The sequence below is a fragment of the Micromys minutus genome (genome assembly GCF_963924665.1).
Source record: "Micromys minutus genome assembly, chromosome: 1".
Classification (NCBI taxonomy): Eukaryota; Metazoa; Chordata; class Mammalia; order Rodentia; family Muridae; genus Micromys; species Micromys minutus.
Window position 1 is genome coordinate 79,995,745 of NC_137969.1, and position 16,733 is coordinate 80,012,477.

The following is a 16,733-nucleotide window of genomic DNA, read 5'->3' on the forward strand; positions in this document are numbered from 1 at the left end:
GATAGGAAGGCGGTTACTATAAGGGGTTTTCATGCTGGAAAATGTGTGAAACTTGATTAAGTTTATGCAAATTATGCCACACTGGACTTTAGCTTTTTGAAAGGACAAAAGAGGAAGATAGGGAAGTGGTAGGAAAAGGTTAAGTGTATCAGCATTTGATATTTTGAGCGAGAGTAAAAGAAATTTCTACTACAAATATAAAATTAGGTCATCTTCTGCCCTAATGTGTTGTCTTGCTCATTCATTCATTCATTCATTCATTCATTCATTCATTCATTCATTCCCCTCCTTTGTCCTACCTCTCTTTCCTTGTCCTTTTCGTACTGGGTAATGAGCCCAAGAATCTGGTGCGTGCTGGGCAAGTACTCTGCCACTGAACTATCATTCCAGATCCAAATCTTTCTGAAACAGCTAAGCAAGTGCTAGTCTGATCACAGTGTGACCCCCTGGTCCTCAGTGAAAGCAAGTGTCACCAGAACTATAGGCCAAGAAGTGTGCTCTCAGAATCCATTAGCTTTTCACCTGCTGTGGTCTGTTCACAGCTGTGGCCTAGTCACTGTTTTGTGTTCTAATCTATTTCTCAGGACCCAGTGGCATCCTTTTCCTTTAAGACATCTTAGGAACTGCACTCTGGACTGAGAGTTCTCAGAGTGAGGGAAAGCACACTGGCAGAGCACTTAGATCTCCTGGTTCCTGTCATTTAGGACGGGCTACTCAGGCTCTGCCTGTAAAAGGCAGTGAAGGCTGAAGGCAAAAGAGGAACAGCAATGCCACAGACATTTGACTTCCTTCAGATGGACCTATTCTGAAGGAACTATATCCAACTCTTCTCCATGGTGCTTAACTTAACGGGTGACAGCTGTCTCCCGGCTACCTGTCCCTGGCACTGTGCCTTCCCACTGGTCACTGTGAAAAATAGATCACACTGGACTTAGAGGCCAGAATCCAGGACAAGATCCCTCTTATCTTGAGCCCATTGCTTCTTCACACAGCTTATAATGTAGCATTAACTTCTCTTGAGAACTTTGGGAGTTTTCATCCCAAGCAATCACCGTAAAACATAAGGAAACAAAATTAGATTTTGGTTATAGTTGTCACATTACAAAATCACAGAAAGATTTCACTTGAGCTGCTATTGAGTGACAGCGGGAATCAAGCTGCAGCCTCTTCCTGTTTCTGAAACTGACACTACATCGTTTGTAAGCAGCAGGTATCTGACTGGTTTCTACTCGTTCATTAAGGAGAGTTCATATTGAAACAGACAATCACTTTCTAAAACATTGGTCCTGGATGGGAATGGGATAGATTATTTTTAACTACCAGTCTCTTTTCTCCCTAACACTTGAGATTTGTGTCTTTCATCTGCAGCAATTATGCCATTAATTGTAAAGATGCCTCAGAAAGTACAGCAGGGTACTCCACACCTCTGAGAACGCAGGGCTGCCTGTGTGCATCTTTTCCCCTGTTGTTGTGACCTTAACTATTGATACCTATATTTAGGAGTAGGATTTTCTCTCCCCAGCCTCCTTTAATCATCATGTAAGTGTAAACCCACCCTTCCCTTCACTTAAAAAAAACAAACAAAAACAAACAATTTAAAAAAAAAAAAAAAAAAAAAAAAAAAAAACAAGAAGTATGCACTTTAATTCCTAAGAAGTGTGGCTGTTCCTGGTCCTGAAGCCAGACCACTCAGGAGGAGAGTTGAAGAGGGAAAACTCTTGCCAGACCCTATAAGGTTTAACCCATTTCCTTGACCCTTACCCCCATAGTGCTGAGGATTGAGCCCAGGGCCTTATGTATGCTAGGCAACTGCCACCCCAGTAACAAATATCCTAATGTGAACACAAAATACCATGTTTTTAAGCTGCCCCCCAGGCACTCTCTGCCAAAGGGGAAAAGAACCACTAAATAAGAGTTCAAAATACCTGCCTTGATTTTGGATTTTTTTTTCCCCCTGGGGGAAATTTTAGTTTCATTGATTTTTTTTTTTTTTTTTTTTTTTTTTTTTGGTGCCAAATTGGATCTTAAAAAAATATGTTTTGTGGTATGTGGTACTTTTTTTTTTTTTTTTTTTTTTTTGATTAAAAATCAAAAACAATGGCTTAAAATGTCCAGAATTGTGTCAACACCTAAGTACTGGGCTTGGTTCCTCTTGTGTGACAGGACCCCAACTCTTCTCCTGTAGATTCTGTCTTTCCCTGGACAAGCCAATAGTTCTTGGAGGGGTAGCATGTCTCCTAGAGCCCCTGAAGCCCTATTGTGTCGGGGAGGGGGGAGATTCAAAGAAGAGTTAAGATGTGGGTTTATATAAACATATTTAAAGCAGTTAGCAAAGCTTTCTCGTTGAACAGCTTTAAGAACAATGTGAATGAAATCTTAGCAACTTGGCTAGTAATCTGAGAAGTCTATTAATGTATACTTGAAATTGTTTGTATAAAAATGCATTTTCTCTTTATTTTGACACTGTGTATAAGAACATTATGCATGTGAGTGGTTTGAGAAATAAAATGTTTAATACTCATATTTGAATGTCTGTCTTTTTATAGAGATGAATTGATTTGGGTTTTGTATGTTTTTAGTTTGTAGTGTGGTAAGAATAATGAGAATTTAAGGCTCCTCTACTTTTCAAGATGTCTACTGTCCTCCAAGATGAAACAGTAATATATTAACTCTTGTTTTTATGGTTTTCTTTTCTACTTTTGGGAGGAGAGGAAGACATCTTGACAGGGTCTTTCACTCTGCAGCCCAGCCTCAACTGGCCTTAACTTCTGACTCCCCAGTGTCTCCCTTCTAAAGTGCTAAGATATAGGTGTGTGCCACCATGGCTGGCTTCTTCCCTTTCATTTACCCAAAAGTGATGACTGGGTAGAAAAAAGGTGAAAACGGCATTTTACAGGTACCCCAATAGCATCTGTACTTCAGTCTCTTGTCTTCAAGTGGAAACATCCATTCCTGTGAGGTGGCAGTCTTATTTATTTTTGCTTCTATTCACAACACCGAAATAGGAAAAGGTGCAAAGATTAAGAATATTTTAGTTCATACAAGGATTAGCCACTCTCCCCATAAATATAATAGTGTTCAGTGCAACTTCCCTTATAAGAACCAGGAAGGGCCTGTTGGCCTTGAAGGTCACCCTATTGGGGTTCAGTGACCGGCCAGTAATCACGACAGAAGTACTTGCTGCTGCTTCACTGCCTTCCTCATTTACCTGCAGGTTACATAGGAAACAAATATTAGCTACCCTACCATCCATCATAGGCACGTAATCACACACAGACACAGCAGCTCACCCTGGTAACACAGACACAAATGGTTCCCTCCAGAAACCTACTCATTCTTAATATTCAGTATTTTGGGTGAGGTGTTTTTCTTAGAGTAATAACCAGGAGGAGAAAAAAAAAAAAACTAGTATTCGAACAATGACACAGCTGAAGGGATGCCTTCAGAAAATGACAACTGTTGATATTACTGACTTCTCTGGGATATGATCTTGCTGGGCACTCTAGTACTGAGGTCAACCTGCCATTCAAGAGCCTCCTGTGTCAGGTGACTTCCTGGTGTGTGTGTGTGTGTGTGTGTGTGTGTGTGTGTGTGTGTGTACCTTGCTAACCTTTAACTTTCTGTATAGACCAGGCTGGCCTGGAACTTGTGGCAATTCTCCTGCCTTTGCCTCCTGTCTCTGACTATTAATAAAGTACTTGAATTCTCTCTGCTTTGTGGAGCTGGTTAATATTTTATTTTTCCTTCCCTTTGGTGTCCCACATCTATTTCATGTTCATTCTGGGACTAAATTCTAAGTGGTGTGAAGATGCGATCCAGCATGTTTTGACCTGACCCTCATCAGTCTGCTTCCTTCAGTTTCCACTGAACTTGCTTGGATCCTAGAGTTAGTTCCCTGGCACCATACTCTGAACATCTCTCACTAATTGCAACCTTTCTTTGCAAAGCCAAGTCCTGTAAGCTTTGTCTAACATTGGCCCATCTCTTTCTACTCAGTCTTCTATGAAGAACAGTCTACACCATTGGGCCCCAAACCAACTTGTAAAAAGTCTCCCAAGGATCTTTTTAAAGAAACAGATTCTCCAACAAGTTTCAGGATGACTAGGGCCTACAGGGAGAAACCCTTTCTCAAAAACAAATCAACAAAAAGAAACAAGTTCTCAGGCTCCATCCTCAGTCTCCAGGATTAAGGATCCCCAGCTAAAGCTAAGAACCAGAACAACTACAAGCTGTCACAACTTGGCTAACACACAACTCTATGCACACCTCAGCTGGGGGGAAGACAGACAGCAATATTCTATCCATTTCCTCCCTGGGACTTCTCAGCCTCAGCACACCACTGTGTGTAGTTAATCTCTCAAGATCTACATATGCCCGCCTGTTTCCTGAAATGCTATGTATGGAGATGGTTCTAGAACACACTGACGTTAAGGTGACTCATACTCATTAGTAACCCCCTTTCTTATGTTCACTTGTTCTTCACCCTCTTCACTTATGCGCAGATCTGTTGAGATTCAGTTACTCATGCTTTTCACATTCCTGAAACATCCTTTTCCTTGGGCTACCCTCTAAATATGTCTCTATAGCAGGAGAGAAGGTCAAACAGCCAATGCTTGAGGGTTTACTTGAAGTGCCATATCTTTTTTCTCGATGGCAGATCTCGTGGAAAAGACTACAAGCTTCTCCACGTGCATATGCCTCTGCCACAGTCCCTGCTGCTCAGAGACCTGTTGTCTCCACCAGAACAGCAGCAGAAAACTCCAGAAATGCAAATTGATAAGATTGATAAGGGCCAAAGGTGAAGGGAACTAAACTCACCTCAAGAAAGGCTTTGTGGAATGCGTCAGAGACATAGAGGTCATCCCTGCCTCCAGCAACGATCCCTGGAAGGAAGGACAGGGACTGTGATTTGAGAAGCAGATTGCTGAGCCTCCCTAATAGTACCCTTCACTCCCTCAATGGATACCTCTTAAAAACAGTGGGTTATTTTGGCTTCTTTGACCTGGATCTGGTGAATTTAATCTGTTGTCAACTTTTTTGGGAAAGTGGAAGGGTGGGACTCTGTTCTTAAAGAAAAACTTTACTATATCTAGCAAAAATATGTCTTTCTAATCTGGTAATTTTTTTTTAAGGTTTGGCTTTCAAAACTAAGATGGCCCAATAAAGATAAATCTAATTACCTGATCTAAGTCATTTTTAGATAGAACCTTTGTGTGGCCTAAGCTGGCCTTTTAAAAAATTTTTATTTTAAAGGATTATATGCATATGAATTATATACACTGTTGCTGTCTTAGACACACAGGAAGAGGACATCAGGTCTCTTTACAGATGGTTCTGAACCACCATGTTGTTGCTGGGAATTGAACTCAAGACCTCTGGAAGAACAGTCAGTGCTTTTAACCACTAAGCCATCTCTTGAGCCCCTGAGCTGGCCTTAAACTGTCATCCTGCCTCAGCCTTGAGTGCTGAGAGTATAATTGTGTGCCACCAAACCCAGCTCTGCAGGCCAATGAGATTGCTCATCGGGTAAGGGATGTGCCATTAGCCCAGACAACCTGAGTTTAATCCCTGGGCTCCACATGCTTTTGAACCCTTGAAAGTTGTCCTCTGACCTCCATACACTTATACATTCCCCTACACACACCATACATAACAATAAATAAGTATGTGTATTCATATGTAAAAGCTCTTGCCAGACATGGTGATATACCATGTGTACATGATTGAAGGGATTAAACAGCTCTCAGGGTAGAGACTGCACGATCAGTATGAAGTCAATCTTAGCTACACATGGGTTCCAGGCTAACCTGGGCTACAGAAGACCCTGCCTCAACAAAAAAAAAGTGGGGGGTGAGTATTTTAAAGCTCTTTAAAATTTATTTCTTTATTTACTTATTTATTTTGTTTTGTTTTGTTTTTTTGTTTTGTTTTGTTTTGTTTTAAAGATGGGGTTTCTCTGTGTAACCTTGACTATCTAGGAACTTTCTCTGTAGATCAGGCTGACCTTGGTCTCAGAGATCTGCCTGCCTATGTCTCTCAAGTGCAGGTATTTAAGGCATGCACCTCCATAAGATTCCTTTTTTATTTTAATTTACTCTCACATTTTATTTTTATCTTATTCAAGATTGTGTGTGTGTGTGTGTGTGTGTGTGTGTACATGAGTGCAGGTGCCTATGGAGTCAGATCCCCTGGAGCTGGAGTAACAGAAAGTGTCTACCATGGATTCTGGAAACTGATCCTGGGTCTTCTGCAAGAATAATAATACATGCTCTTAACTGCTAAGGTGTTTCTCCAGTCCCTATTTTATTTACTTTTGAGACAAGATCTTATTGTCTCAAAAGATCTACCCTACTTCCCAATCCTGGAATTATAGGTCTCAACATGCCTGGCTTTTAATGCCTGTCTCTTTGAATTCCAATGCTTTTTCAAATTCTTCCCCATCAGGTTTGATGTCCCCTGTTAGAACAGAGACATGAGGTGACGGACATGCTGGTGGCATTCCTGGGAACAAGAGCAAACACTCTCTTTCACAGGGAGCATAGGAGCACAAGGCAGCACCCCACGCTTAACACAGAGCCACGATCGAATCCTGGTGTCCTGGCTTGGCACTCTTTCCTGTGCTTTCCTCAATTTCCCCTTTTGGTTAAACCACCTTGGGTGGAGAGGAGGCAGTTCTCTCCTATACCAACCTGGGAGTTGGGACTTCTCAGGGCTGAAGAGATCAACAAGGCCCATGTCTTGCAGCTGCTCCTTCAGACTGAAACTATCCTCGGTTCGGAAGCGGGGCATGTGGACCACAAGCATCATCTCCGACAGCTCATCCAGCCATTCCTGCAGCAGCTCCGGGGTGAGTTCCCGTTCCACCTTGGCCAGGCTCTTCTCAGGCTTGGGTAGGATGAGCACCATGGTGATGTCATCCCCCTTGAAGGGCAGCTCTAGAACCTGGGTACCCTCTGCCACACGCCGGTATTTGAATTTGCCTTCCTGGTACATCATAGGCACCTGGCATGACTGCCCATCAGCTTTGTGGAATGGCTCCTTCCTTGTGTTCTCAGGGCTGAACTTTGACTTCCACAGGCCCTGAAAGATGTCAAGTGGGAGAATCATAAAGCAAGAACAAAAATATCCTAGCAGGATACTTACTTATATGGGACGTAATCATAGTATCTGATTGCACCAACATATAAATGGAGTTACTAGGAAAAAAAGTAAATATGTGTTAAAAGGCTATGTCTTAGTGATGCAGTTATTTCTGTGTGTTTTGTTCTGTGTCTTTTCTATATTTTCTATATTTCCATCAATCTTACTTTTTTTTTTAACATTTGAGAGAAGGGGCACGTGTTCAGGAAATGGTTCTTTTCTCCCACCATGTGGGTTCCATGATGAAACTCAGGCCAGGTACAGGGACAAGCACCTTTACCAGCTGAGCCATCTTGTCAACCTGGTATTGTGTTTTTGTTGTTGCCTGGTTTTGGTGTTATTGTGTTGCTTTTAAGTCAGGAAAGTCTAACCCTTAGAATAACCTACTCTCCTTTGCAAGTTCATTCTGTCTCATGTTGTCTGCTCTACCAGCCTCTTTCCCAGGGCTTCCACCCCAGAACTCTGTGCTCTGTTCCTGCTGAGCTAGAGGTCAGACACAGACAGCAATCCCAGTGATTTGTCTGGAAGTCCCACCAGGCAGGGAATGTCTCCTGGCTGGCTTCCTGCCTCGTTCCTTATCATTCTCTGGCTCTTTGCTCTTGAGATAAGTCAGTTAACTCTTCTGAGAGATGGTTTCTCACCCACTGGAGTCAATGACTTTACAATGTTAACTGTGTGCTCTAAGCATCTACAACACCTAAGTACTTTGCCTGTGTTACCTTCTCTACCCTTTTGGTAAACCTATAAAATAGATGAATCCTCATTATATACATGCAGAAATAGGATTATAGAAATGGGAATTATATAAAATCCTCATTTTATATATGCAGAAATAGGCCATAGGAAAGTTCCCAGGAACTCCTCAGTAACTCACAAGAGATTTGTACACTTAGAAACAAGGTGCCAAGCTTTAAATCAAGGTAATCATACTGCACAAACGGCCCAAGGTCTCACCCTCAGTGGTATGAGGATTTAGAGTATTAATAAATGGCAAGTTGTTCCCTTAACAGTAAGCGAGCTGTGGAAATGTCTGCTCTGTTCTTGAGGAGAGGGAAGGTCCAAGAGGCAGAGTGGTTGACAGTAGCAGTGGCTCAGTCTCCAGGCCACGTGGAGAAAGGAGGAATGAAACAGTTTGTGTCTGAGGATAAGCAACACCTCACCATCCCAGCTGCTCTGCAGGGATGGTCCTCCAGAGTGTGGGTGGTGTTCATTCCCACTGTCCTCAGAACCCTGGTCTCTGTGAGGAAAACAAGCTATGGTAACAACCCACTTCTTATTCTGGGGTAAGCCTAGCACCCGAAGCTTCAGAACTCCAAGGAATCATGTTAAATAGAAACTTCTCTTGCCAGTGGGGAACTCCATCACTGATGATTGTCAGTAAAATCATTTTGTTTCCATTATCAGAGCTGGGTGTGATAGCACACACCTTTAATCCTAGCACTCGGGAGACAGAGGCAGATGAATCTCAGTGAGCTCAAGGCCAGCCTGGTCTTCTTAGCAAGTTCCAGGACAGCCATAGCTACCTAATACCCTGTCTCAAAATTCAAAAAAAGAAAAGAAAACGTTAATTGGATGGCAGAAATTGTCACGTAAGTGTGAAAATTTCTCATATCTTGAGGAATGCTTGCTTAGTAAATTCACACAGTCTGCCCCAGCCTGGGGACACTACTAAGCCTCTGGACCTGTAGGCTCTCGTCAGATTTATATGGTTGCGTAGACCATGCATGGACCATTTCAGGAGGGATTTGACCTGTGATTAATAGAGTAATAGTGAGAGGAAGTCCTCGTGATCTCTTGAACCAGTTGAAGTACCTTGAAGTAAATGGTGTTAACCAGCACCAGGGCAGTGAACTCGTCAATGGCTCCTGGGGGAATGACGTCTTTGATGCGGCCTTCAGTCTTATTAGCTACCCAGTTGTTGATGGTCACTCTGGATTGCTCTGGATTCTCCTAAGGAAAACAGGAAAATAATCCTACCCACCCGCTCGACTCATTAGCTCTGACTTTCAAGTTCCCCAAGCAGAATTTCCTTTACCCCTCATCTCCCCGCTCTTTTCCGATGCTTGGTTAAGAAGCCATCACTTTAACCCACACCAAGAAGCCCTCAGTTGTCCAATACAGTCACTGATTTTTCATGTGGTTAATCTTCTATCAGGACAGAGATCACACCCAGAGCCCTGCCTGTCAATAAATGTTATAAGCAGAAAAGGAAAAAAGAGGAGACACAGATCAGGATAGATAAAAGGGAAAGCTACGATTACGTACTCCTACTCTGGAAACCCTAAACTCATAGAAGCATACTCTCCAAACAGTCAGTAGGAGAAAATGCCCGATCGTACAGTTAAGACTATGGGAGGGAGCTAGAGAGATGGCTCAGTGGTTAAGAGCAGTCAATGCTCTTCCAGATGTCCTGAGTTCAAGTCCCAGCAACCACATGGTGGCTCACAACCATCTAATGAGATCTGATGCCCTCTTCTAATGTGTCTGAAGAGAGCTCCAGTGTACTCATAAATATAAAATAAATAAATTCATTTTAAAAGAGGATAGGAGAGGCCAGTTCCCTGTAGTCAAAGAAATGTATACAATGCTGACCAACTAGCCATGGCTCACGCCTCTAATTCCAGCACTTGGGAGGCATATCTCTGAGAGTTTGAGGCCAGCCTGGTCTACAGAGTGAGTTCCCAGTCAGTCAGGGCTACATAATGGAACCTTGTCTGGGGGTTGGGGTTGGGGGTAGCGCTTGGGGGAAGGGGTAGAAAGAAAAGAAAATGCTGACAGAATGATGCTGTGGAGGTTGGAATGAAACAGCCCCCAGAGGTTCATAAATGTGCACACTTAGTCCCCAGATGATTAAGGATTTTTGAAAGGGATTAAGGGGAGATGTGTAACTGGGAATGGGCTTTACCCGTCCATCCCAGCGTCTCTCTTTCTCTGTCTGCCTAGGGTCAGGCAGTAACTTCTCAACCCCATACCTGCCAGTCTGCCACCATGTTTCCTGCCATAAAGGAAAAGGACTAACACTCGGAAATTGTAAGTAAGCCCCAACAAAATGCTTTCTTTTATAAGAGTTGTCTTGGTCACGGTGTCCCTTCACAGCAAGAGAACAGTAACTACAACAGAAGTCAAGGTATTTCTTTGCTGTATTACTTCCTCAAAACACTTAATAGGCTTGTGTGCTTCATGAATCTCCAAGGGAGAGTGGAACAGGCATCATGTACCAATTTTATTTGGCCATGATATATTTGAACTTGGGAGATCAAAAGAAAAAGTAATTCCTTGTACACCTTCGTAAAAGTGGCCTCTGTGACTGAAGGTTTGAGGACCATTGCTCTGTGAAGCCTTAATAAAGGGTGTGTCCCCTGGGTTCTGATTTGTCCTCCGCCTCCACCAGCCATTTGCAAGCAGCATTCAATGGATCCTGTCTCTCTCCCTTATCAGTTTGAGTGGCGGGGACTCTGACCCTACAACTCACCTTGAAGTCCAGGGGCTGGAGCTTGGCTCCATAGACAACCTCACTGACGTCTTGATAGCTCTCGTTGAAGGTGAGGGATTTGTCTCCAAAAAGGCGGTTGGCCGATACCAAGTTAGAGGACTTGTTGGCTTTCCGGAAGAGTCGGCAGTTCAGTTTGGCAAAGAAGAAGTGGATCTGGTCGGATGTCTTCTCGGAGATGGTATCAAATTTAAAAACCTATGGATGACAAAAGAAGATGGGGTGGTGTGGCTGGGCAGTTACCATGGGTACAGAGTACAGTGCTGGACCGAGACTGGTATAGCTCGCTTTGGAAACATAATTGGGGAAGATCAAAAGGCGGGAATGCCACCAGGTCTTTAAGAGACCGTAGACCAATGCAGGGTGCTTTCTCTCTGTGAAGGGAGACGTCCTCTTAGTAATCACAGACACCTAAAGGAACCAAGATAGCGCATCTCCTTGTAACAAGCATTCTCACAGCATTTGCTTGGGTCAGCACTCTTGAGGGCTCTGGAATACTGGTTGTAGAAGGACTGAGAGAGGAAAAGATTGTGTCAGAAGGAAATAAATGAACCCAGAATCAGAGTCTCAGGGTTAAAGGGGACTTAAGAGCCACGTGTGTGTCAGTCAGAGTGTAGGAACTGCTATAGACCCACGCACAAAATGGTGAGACTGCTTCCCCCACCTCTCTGCTCATTCTTCAGGTTGGAAAGGGCTTTTTGGTGTTATTCATCCTCTTAAGTTTCCCTGATGTTCTGATATGCACTCTGTGCTTGTGTGTACCCATGAGCACATGCTCAGAGAGGTTAGAGGACAACCTTGTTTATTGTTACTCACATATCATACACCTTCTTCTTCTCCTTTAAAAAAAAATGTATTTATTTTGGGGGTGGTGAATGTGTGACTCATATATGTGGGTGCCTCAGGAGGCCAGAAGACAGCACTGTATTTTTGTATTTTGTGTAGCTAGAGTTGTAGGAGATGCCAGACATGGGTGCTGGGCATCTAACTTGGGTCCTCTGGAAGAAAGGGATGCTCTTTTAACCTCTGAGCTGTCTCTTCAGACCTACCTTTTCCCCCTTTGTAAATCAGGGTCTCTCACTGGTCTGGAGCTGGTAAGATGGTTGGTTAGTCAGCAAGTGATCTATCTGCCCATCTCTACCTCCCTGGTGCTGGAGCTAACAAGCATGTGCCCCAATGCCCATGTATATAGTTTCTGGGGCTCAAACTCAGGACTCAGTACATGCAAGGCAAAGCACTTCAACAATTGAGCCCTCTCCTCCGGTCCCTTCTTATCACTTGTGACTAAAAGCTCTATAGGTTTCTCTTTGCTCTAAAGAGAGAACCGTATCCCTTTTTTTTTTCTATACGTGACACTGTACATTGTGAGATATGTAGAAGGGACTCAGAGGACATGTGTGGATCAGCAGAGTTGTTCTGCCTCATGGTTTGTTCTTTCTGTTTTATTTTGCACTGATAGAGTAACCCCAAGTTCTGCATATTACTAGCCAAGTGCTCACTCATTGAGCCACGTCTCCAGATCTTGTTTGTTTTTATAGGAAAGGTCATGTTAACGCTCACATTCAGGGAACGGAGACAGAATATAAGGCAGTGCTTGAGACTGGCGCCCTTGTGTACAAATCCCCCAGGAGGAGTTATAATGTGATCAGCCGCCAGTCATCCGCAAGAGCGGCAGGAACACTCATCAGGGTAAGGACAGTCTCTTGTGTGCTGTGCTGGGGACAGCGGAAGCAGAATCCAGAGCCTCTAACCATGGAGTGGCGGTGTGGAGAACCCCAGGCCTGGGTCTGAACACATCACTGGTGTTCAGTGGAAACTGACTGCTGGAGAAGAGGGAAGGAAACCGTCCTGCGTTCAGAGGACATTGTCTGCCGTGCTGGAGGGGCTTTGGCCCACCTGCCGTTTATCTGTGTCTCCAGACTGAGATCTGGAGAAAGCCAGTGGAGCACTCAGGCCAAGGGCAGAGTGAAGATATCATGTTTCCATCCATGGCTTAGGGTGATACCGGGTCATGTCAACCATGACATTTCTTGTTATCTTGCTCCACTTTATCCCCCTTCTTCCCTGACCTGCCAAAAAGGGGGCAGGGGAGAGGGGCAGGAACCACTGATCTGAAATGATCAGTACTTCCCATAGCTCTAAAACAGTCTGTCTCTTTGAGACTTCTCAGCTTTATGGGATCCAGGTCTCTCTATACAGTACCCCAGGATCTTCCCCATGAGCCAATTTGCTTGAGCTCACTGGATGGCAGATTGTCTTTCCTATCAGGGCAGAGAATAGAGTCTTCACAACATATGGCCGAGCATAGCGGTAGTACTGGATTTAAACAAACAAACGTAAAAATGATCAGATGAAAGAATATATAAATAACAGACATTGTACACACCTGTAATCCCAGCGCTTGGAAAGTAGAGGCAGAAGGACCCCAAGTTCAAGAGCAATGTGAAACATTGTGAGACATTGTCTCAAAAATGAGTGAGAGGGAGAAGAGGAGAGGAAGAAAGGGAGAGAGAAAGAGAAGGTGGGGGGAGACAGAGAGAGAACATGACTGAAAAGAGAAGTGGTAATCCCAGTTTTCTATTTATGAACAGCATAGAATATGAGCTAGCAAGATGAGTCAGCAGATAAAAACATTTTCTTATCAAGCCTGACAACCTGCATTTGGTCCCTGGAAGCCACAAAAAGTCACGTGCAGTGGCGTTCGTCCATGATCCCAACACCCCTACAGTAATGTGGAGTGGAGCAGTCACCAGACAGCTTGCAGGGCAGCCAGCCCGGACTGTGTGGTACGGCAGAAATGACAGAACCTCCTTCAACAAGGAGAGTTGTCCTCTGACTTCCGAACACATGCCATGGTACATGTATGCCCCCCTCAAATAATAATAAGTAATGTAATTTTTAGGCGAGAGAGAATAAAACATTTATGAGGAAGACATTCTGGTAATAACTCTGCCTAATTAAAAAATAATTAGCCACATTGTAGCTAACATTAGCTAAATTCTAGTAGAAGAATGTGTAATTCTTCTATTCATAAAGCTGAGGCCAGTTGATCATCACAAGTTCAAGACCAACTAGAGCTACGTACAGTAAGTTTGAGCTACACAGTAAAAATAAATAAATAAATAAAAAGATCCTGGGCTGAAGAGATAGCTGAGCAGCACCAGCACCCGCATGGCATCTCACAACAGGCAAAATACCAACGCACATTAAAAAAAGAAAAATTCTAACAATGAAGCAGTGATTCAAAGAAAATCATACCCCACAGTGAGATCCCATACACAACCTGATGTGTCTGTCATCAGACATAAGGAAGTCCAAGAGATGCTCCCCGGCCAGGAAAGAGGAAGAGGGCTTTACACTGTACCTCCATCAACTGTTTCAGAGTGTCATTACAGGCACCCAGCTTGGTCATAGCAAAGGCGGTGGAGATGCTCAAGGGTGACAGGAAAATGTTGTCGTTGTCATCCTTAGAGTCTGCCAGGTGCTGATAGAAGTTAGTGGCAAATCGAGAATTGGCCTTGGACAGTTCCCAGACCCGCCGGTTGGTGGCTTCCGGAACCTTCTGCTCTAGGCCGTCCTCCTCAGTGGCCTTCTTCACAGGGGAACGGTAAATGCACATGGGATTCACAGGGATGTCTCGGGGCTTCGCTATGCAGATGTCGTCCACGGGGTTTCCATGACAGACAGCACAGCCCAAAGCACCAATAAGCAGCAGAGAGAGGAGACAAAGCTTCCTACAAGGGATAGAGAGCCGTGACTCCCCATCCCCACATACCACCACAGTCTAATTCCTGAGAGGCAGGACAGGTGTGTGTGTGTGTGCGTGTGTGTGTGTCCATGCTAGGCTAAGGAAGAATGCAAAGTTTTATTTGATGAATGGAACTCCGACATGTGCCAGGTAGAGTCGAGAGAGAGAACAGAGCCACCTGAAAGGTTCAGGAAAATCCCAGACAAGGACGGACTTTAGCCTGAATCTTAAGGACAGGCTTTGGCGAAGGGGGTAATGCAATAAAGGAGCAGCTCCAGCCTCCATTCATTTCCACAGTGAGATGTGACCTGCTGAGCTGTCACCTCCCACACACACCTGCTCTTCTATCCTTCATCCCCGTGGATCCTGACACCAGTCCAGAAACCTAGAAGTCACCCAGGACCTCCCCTCCCCCTCCTGGTTGCGTCAGACTCCAGATTCAGTGAATACCCTAACCCGCTCACCTTTGCTGACCTACCGTGGTTCTGCCCTCATTAGTTTCTGTCCCTGAAATTTCTTAATAGCTTCTAACGTGGGTCCCTAAAAGTAAAAATAATCCCACTTTGAGGGTATTGGGGATTAATAGGGTCTCAGTAGCCCAGGCTGCCTCATTCTTGCTATGTAACTCAGGATGACCTTGAACTTCAGATATTCCTTCCTCAGATCCCAAATGCTGGGATTCTAGTCCCGTACTACTGTGCCCAGCTTGGCATCTCTTCCTAAAAAAATGAGATAGTAGCACATGTGGTGAGGTATATGCCCTTAATCTCAACATTTGGGAGGCTGAAGCAACAGGATCGTGAGAATGAGGGCAACCTGGGCTACATAACACCTCAGTTTAAAACGTGAAGTAGTGAAGCTGGCAAGGGAATGTGGGTAGTCAGTGAAGGACTGAGTCTGAGGGAGGAGGCTGGATCTGAGCACTGAGGCTTTCCAGTCTTTTCTGGAAGAAAGAGCCTGGCTGAGGTAGTCTGCTCAGTAGGAGATGGGCTAATTGGAGGGTTAGGGCAGCCAAACAATTGGTGGATTTTGCTGTGGTTTAACACCAACAGGTAGAGTGACAGGAGGGGAGAGAGAGGGGAGAGAGGAGAGAGAGATGGGGGAGAGAGGGAGGGGGTGGAGGAGGGGAGAGAGGGGAGGGAGGGAGAGAGAGGGGGGAGAGAGGGGGGAGAGAGGGAGGGAGTGAAGGAGGGGAGAGAGAGAGAGAGTGGAAAGAGGGGTGGGGGAGGGGAGAGGGTGAAGGAGAGGAGAGAAAGGGGTGAGGGAGGGAGAAAAAGGGAGGAGGGAGGAGAGAGAGGAGGAGGAAGAGGTGAAAGAGGGAAGAGAAGGAGGTGAGGGAAGGGAGAGAGAACATCTCTGTTGTCTTATCTTTCCCAATTTGGTCTTGGGTGGTTTGGAAATGTGACTAGAAGCTAAGCTCTGCTGGGAACCATAGTGGCTAAGTTCCCTCCTCCTGTTCAGCTTCCTCCAACAACATCAAGAAGGGTGTGGTATCCAGAAGGAAGTCAAGAAAGGGGAACGAGGCTTTGGGAGGAGGTCAGGGGTTCCAGAGGCAGGTGGGGGACAGTTGAGTAGGAAGAGGAGCAGAAAGCAATTGAGGAGGCTGCCCTGGACGTGCCTCTGGCTTGCCAGCTCTTTTCAAGGGGGGCACCTGCCTCTCGCTTCTGAAGGAGCTAAGAACCTCAGGTGTGACTTAGGTGACCTCTTACAAAAAGGTCTTTAACTACCAGGGAGAGGGCCTGGTTGTCTCAGAAATGTCAGAGGTCATTCTAGTGAGTCAGTCAGAAAACCCAGCAAGAACTCAGAGAGGAAAAACCCACCGCTTACCTCTCTCCAGCAACCACGCTTCCTATCCCTACGGAATACATGGCAGATTCTTCTCCAGCGAAGGGCCAGGGGAGACAATCACTCCGAAAACTGAGAGAGGTCCAGAGGCCAGGAGGGGAGGGAGCTAGTCAGGAGAGGAGGGCTGAGGTCAAAGGCTGATGACCAGTTCCCAGGGTTAAGCAAAGCATAGAAGAGCTCCTTGTTTAATTAGTAGAAAAGTTAAAGTTCAGTCAAGCCTAGGGAAAGTGTGGCCTTCTCTTCTTGCCCACAGCCTTTCATTCTTCTCCCATCTTTGTAAGAAAAAGGGGAGAACATGGAGAATTCACACCCGAGTAGGAGATTCCTGACTCCGGAGGGCTCTGTGGGAAAAGTCTGATGTCTGTCAGGAGAGCAGAAGCAGAGCCTATGATTGGGAGCAACTGCTTTTATTGCTCTCTGCCTGCCTCTCATGGGCTCTGCTCATGGGTTTGCTATGTAGCTAAAGCTGAGCTTGAACTCCTGCTCTGTCTCTGCCTTCCTCGGGCTGGG

The 16,733-nt window shown here is 44.9% G+C and overlaps 1 protein-coding gene across 3 annotated transcripts; it reads right to left on the reverse strand.

Annotated features, from left to right (window-relative positions):
- Positions 1-3,031: 3,031 nt before the first annotated feature.
- SERPINC1 (serpin family C member 1) lies at positions 3,032-16,257 on the reverse strand (the record flags this gene model as incomplete). Of its 3 annotated transcripts, none has more annotated exons than XM_080917832.1 (7): positions 16,206-16,257; positions 13,995-14,364; positions 10,613-10,828; positions 8,953-9,087; positions 6,690-7,080; positions 4,819-4,883; positions 3,032-3,208 (listed from the first exon to the last, which is right to left on the reverse strand). In XM_080917832.1, the coding sequence occupies exons 1-7, from the start codon at positions 16,244-16,246 to the stop codon at positions 3,032-3,034; spliced, it is 1,395 nt and encodes a 464-aa protein (XP_080773958.1). In that variant the 5' UTR covers positions 16,247-16,257. The 3 variants fall into 3 exon arrangements, with proteins under 3 accessions (XP_080773958.1, XP_080773957.1, XP_080773959.1); XM_080917831.1 differs by having other exon boundaries at positions 8,953-9,090; XM_080917833.1 differs by lacking the exon at positions 8,953-9,087.
- Between the last annotated feature and the right edge of the window lie 476 nt (positions 16,258-16,733).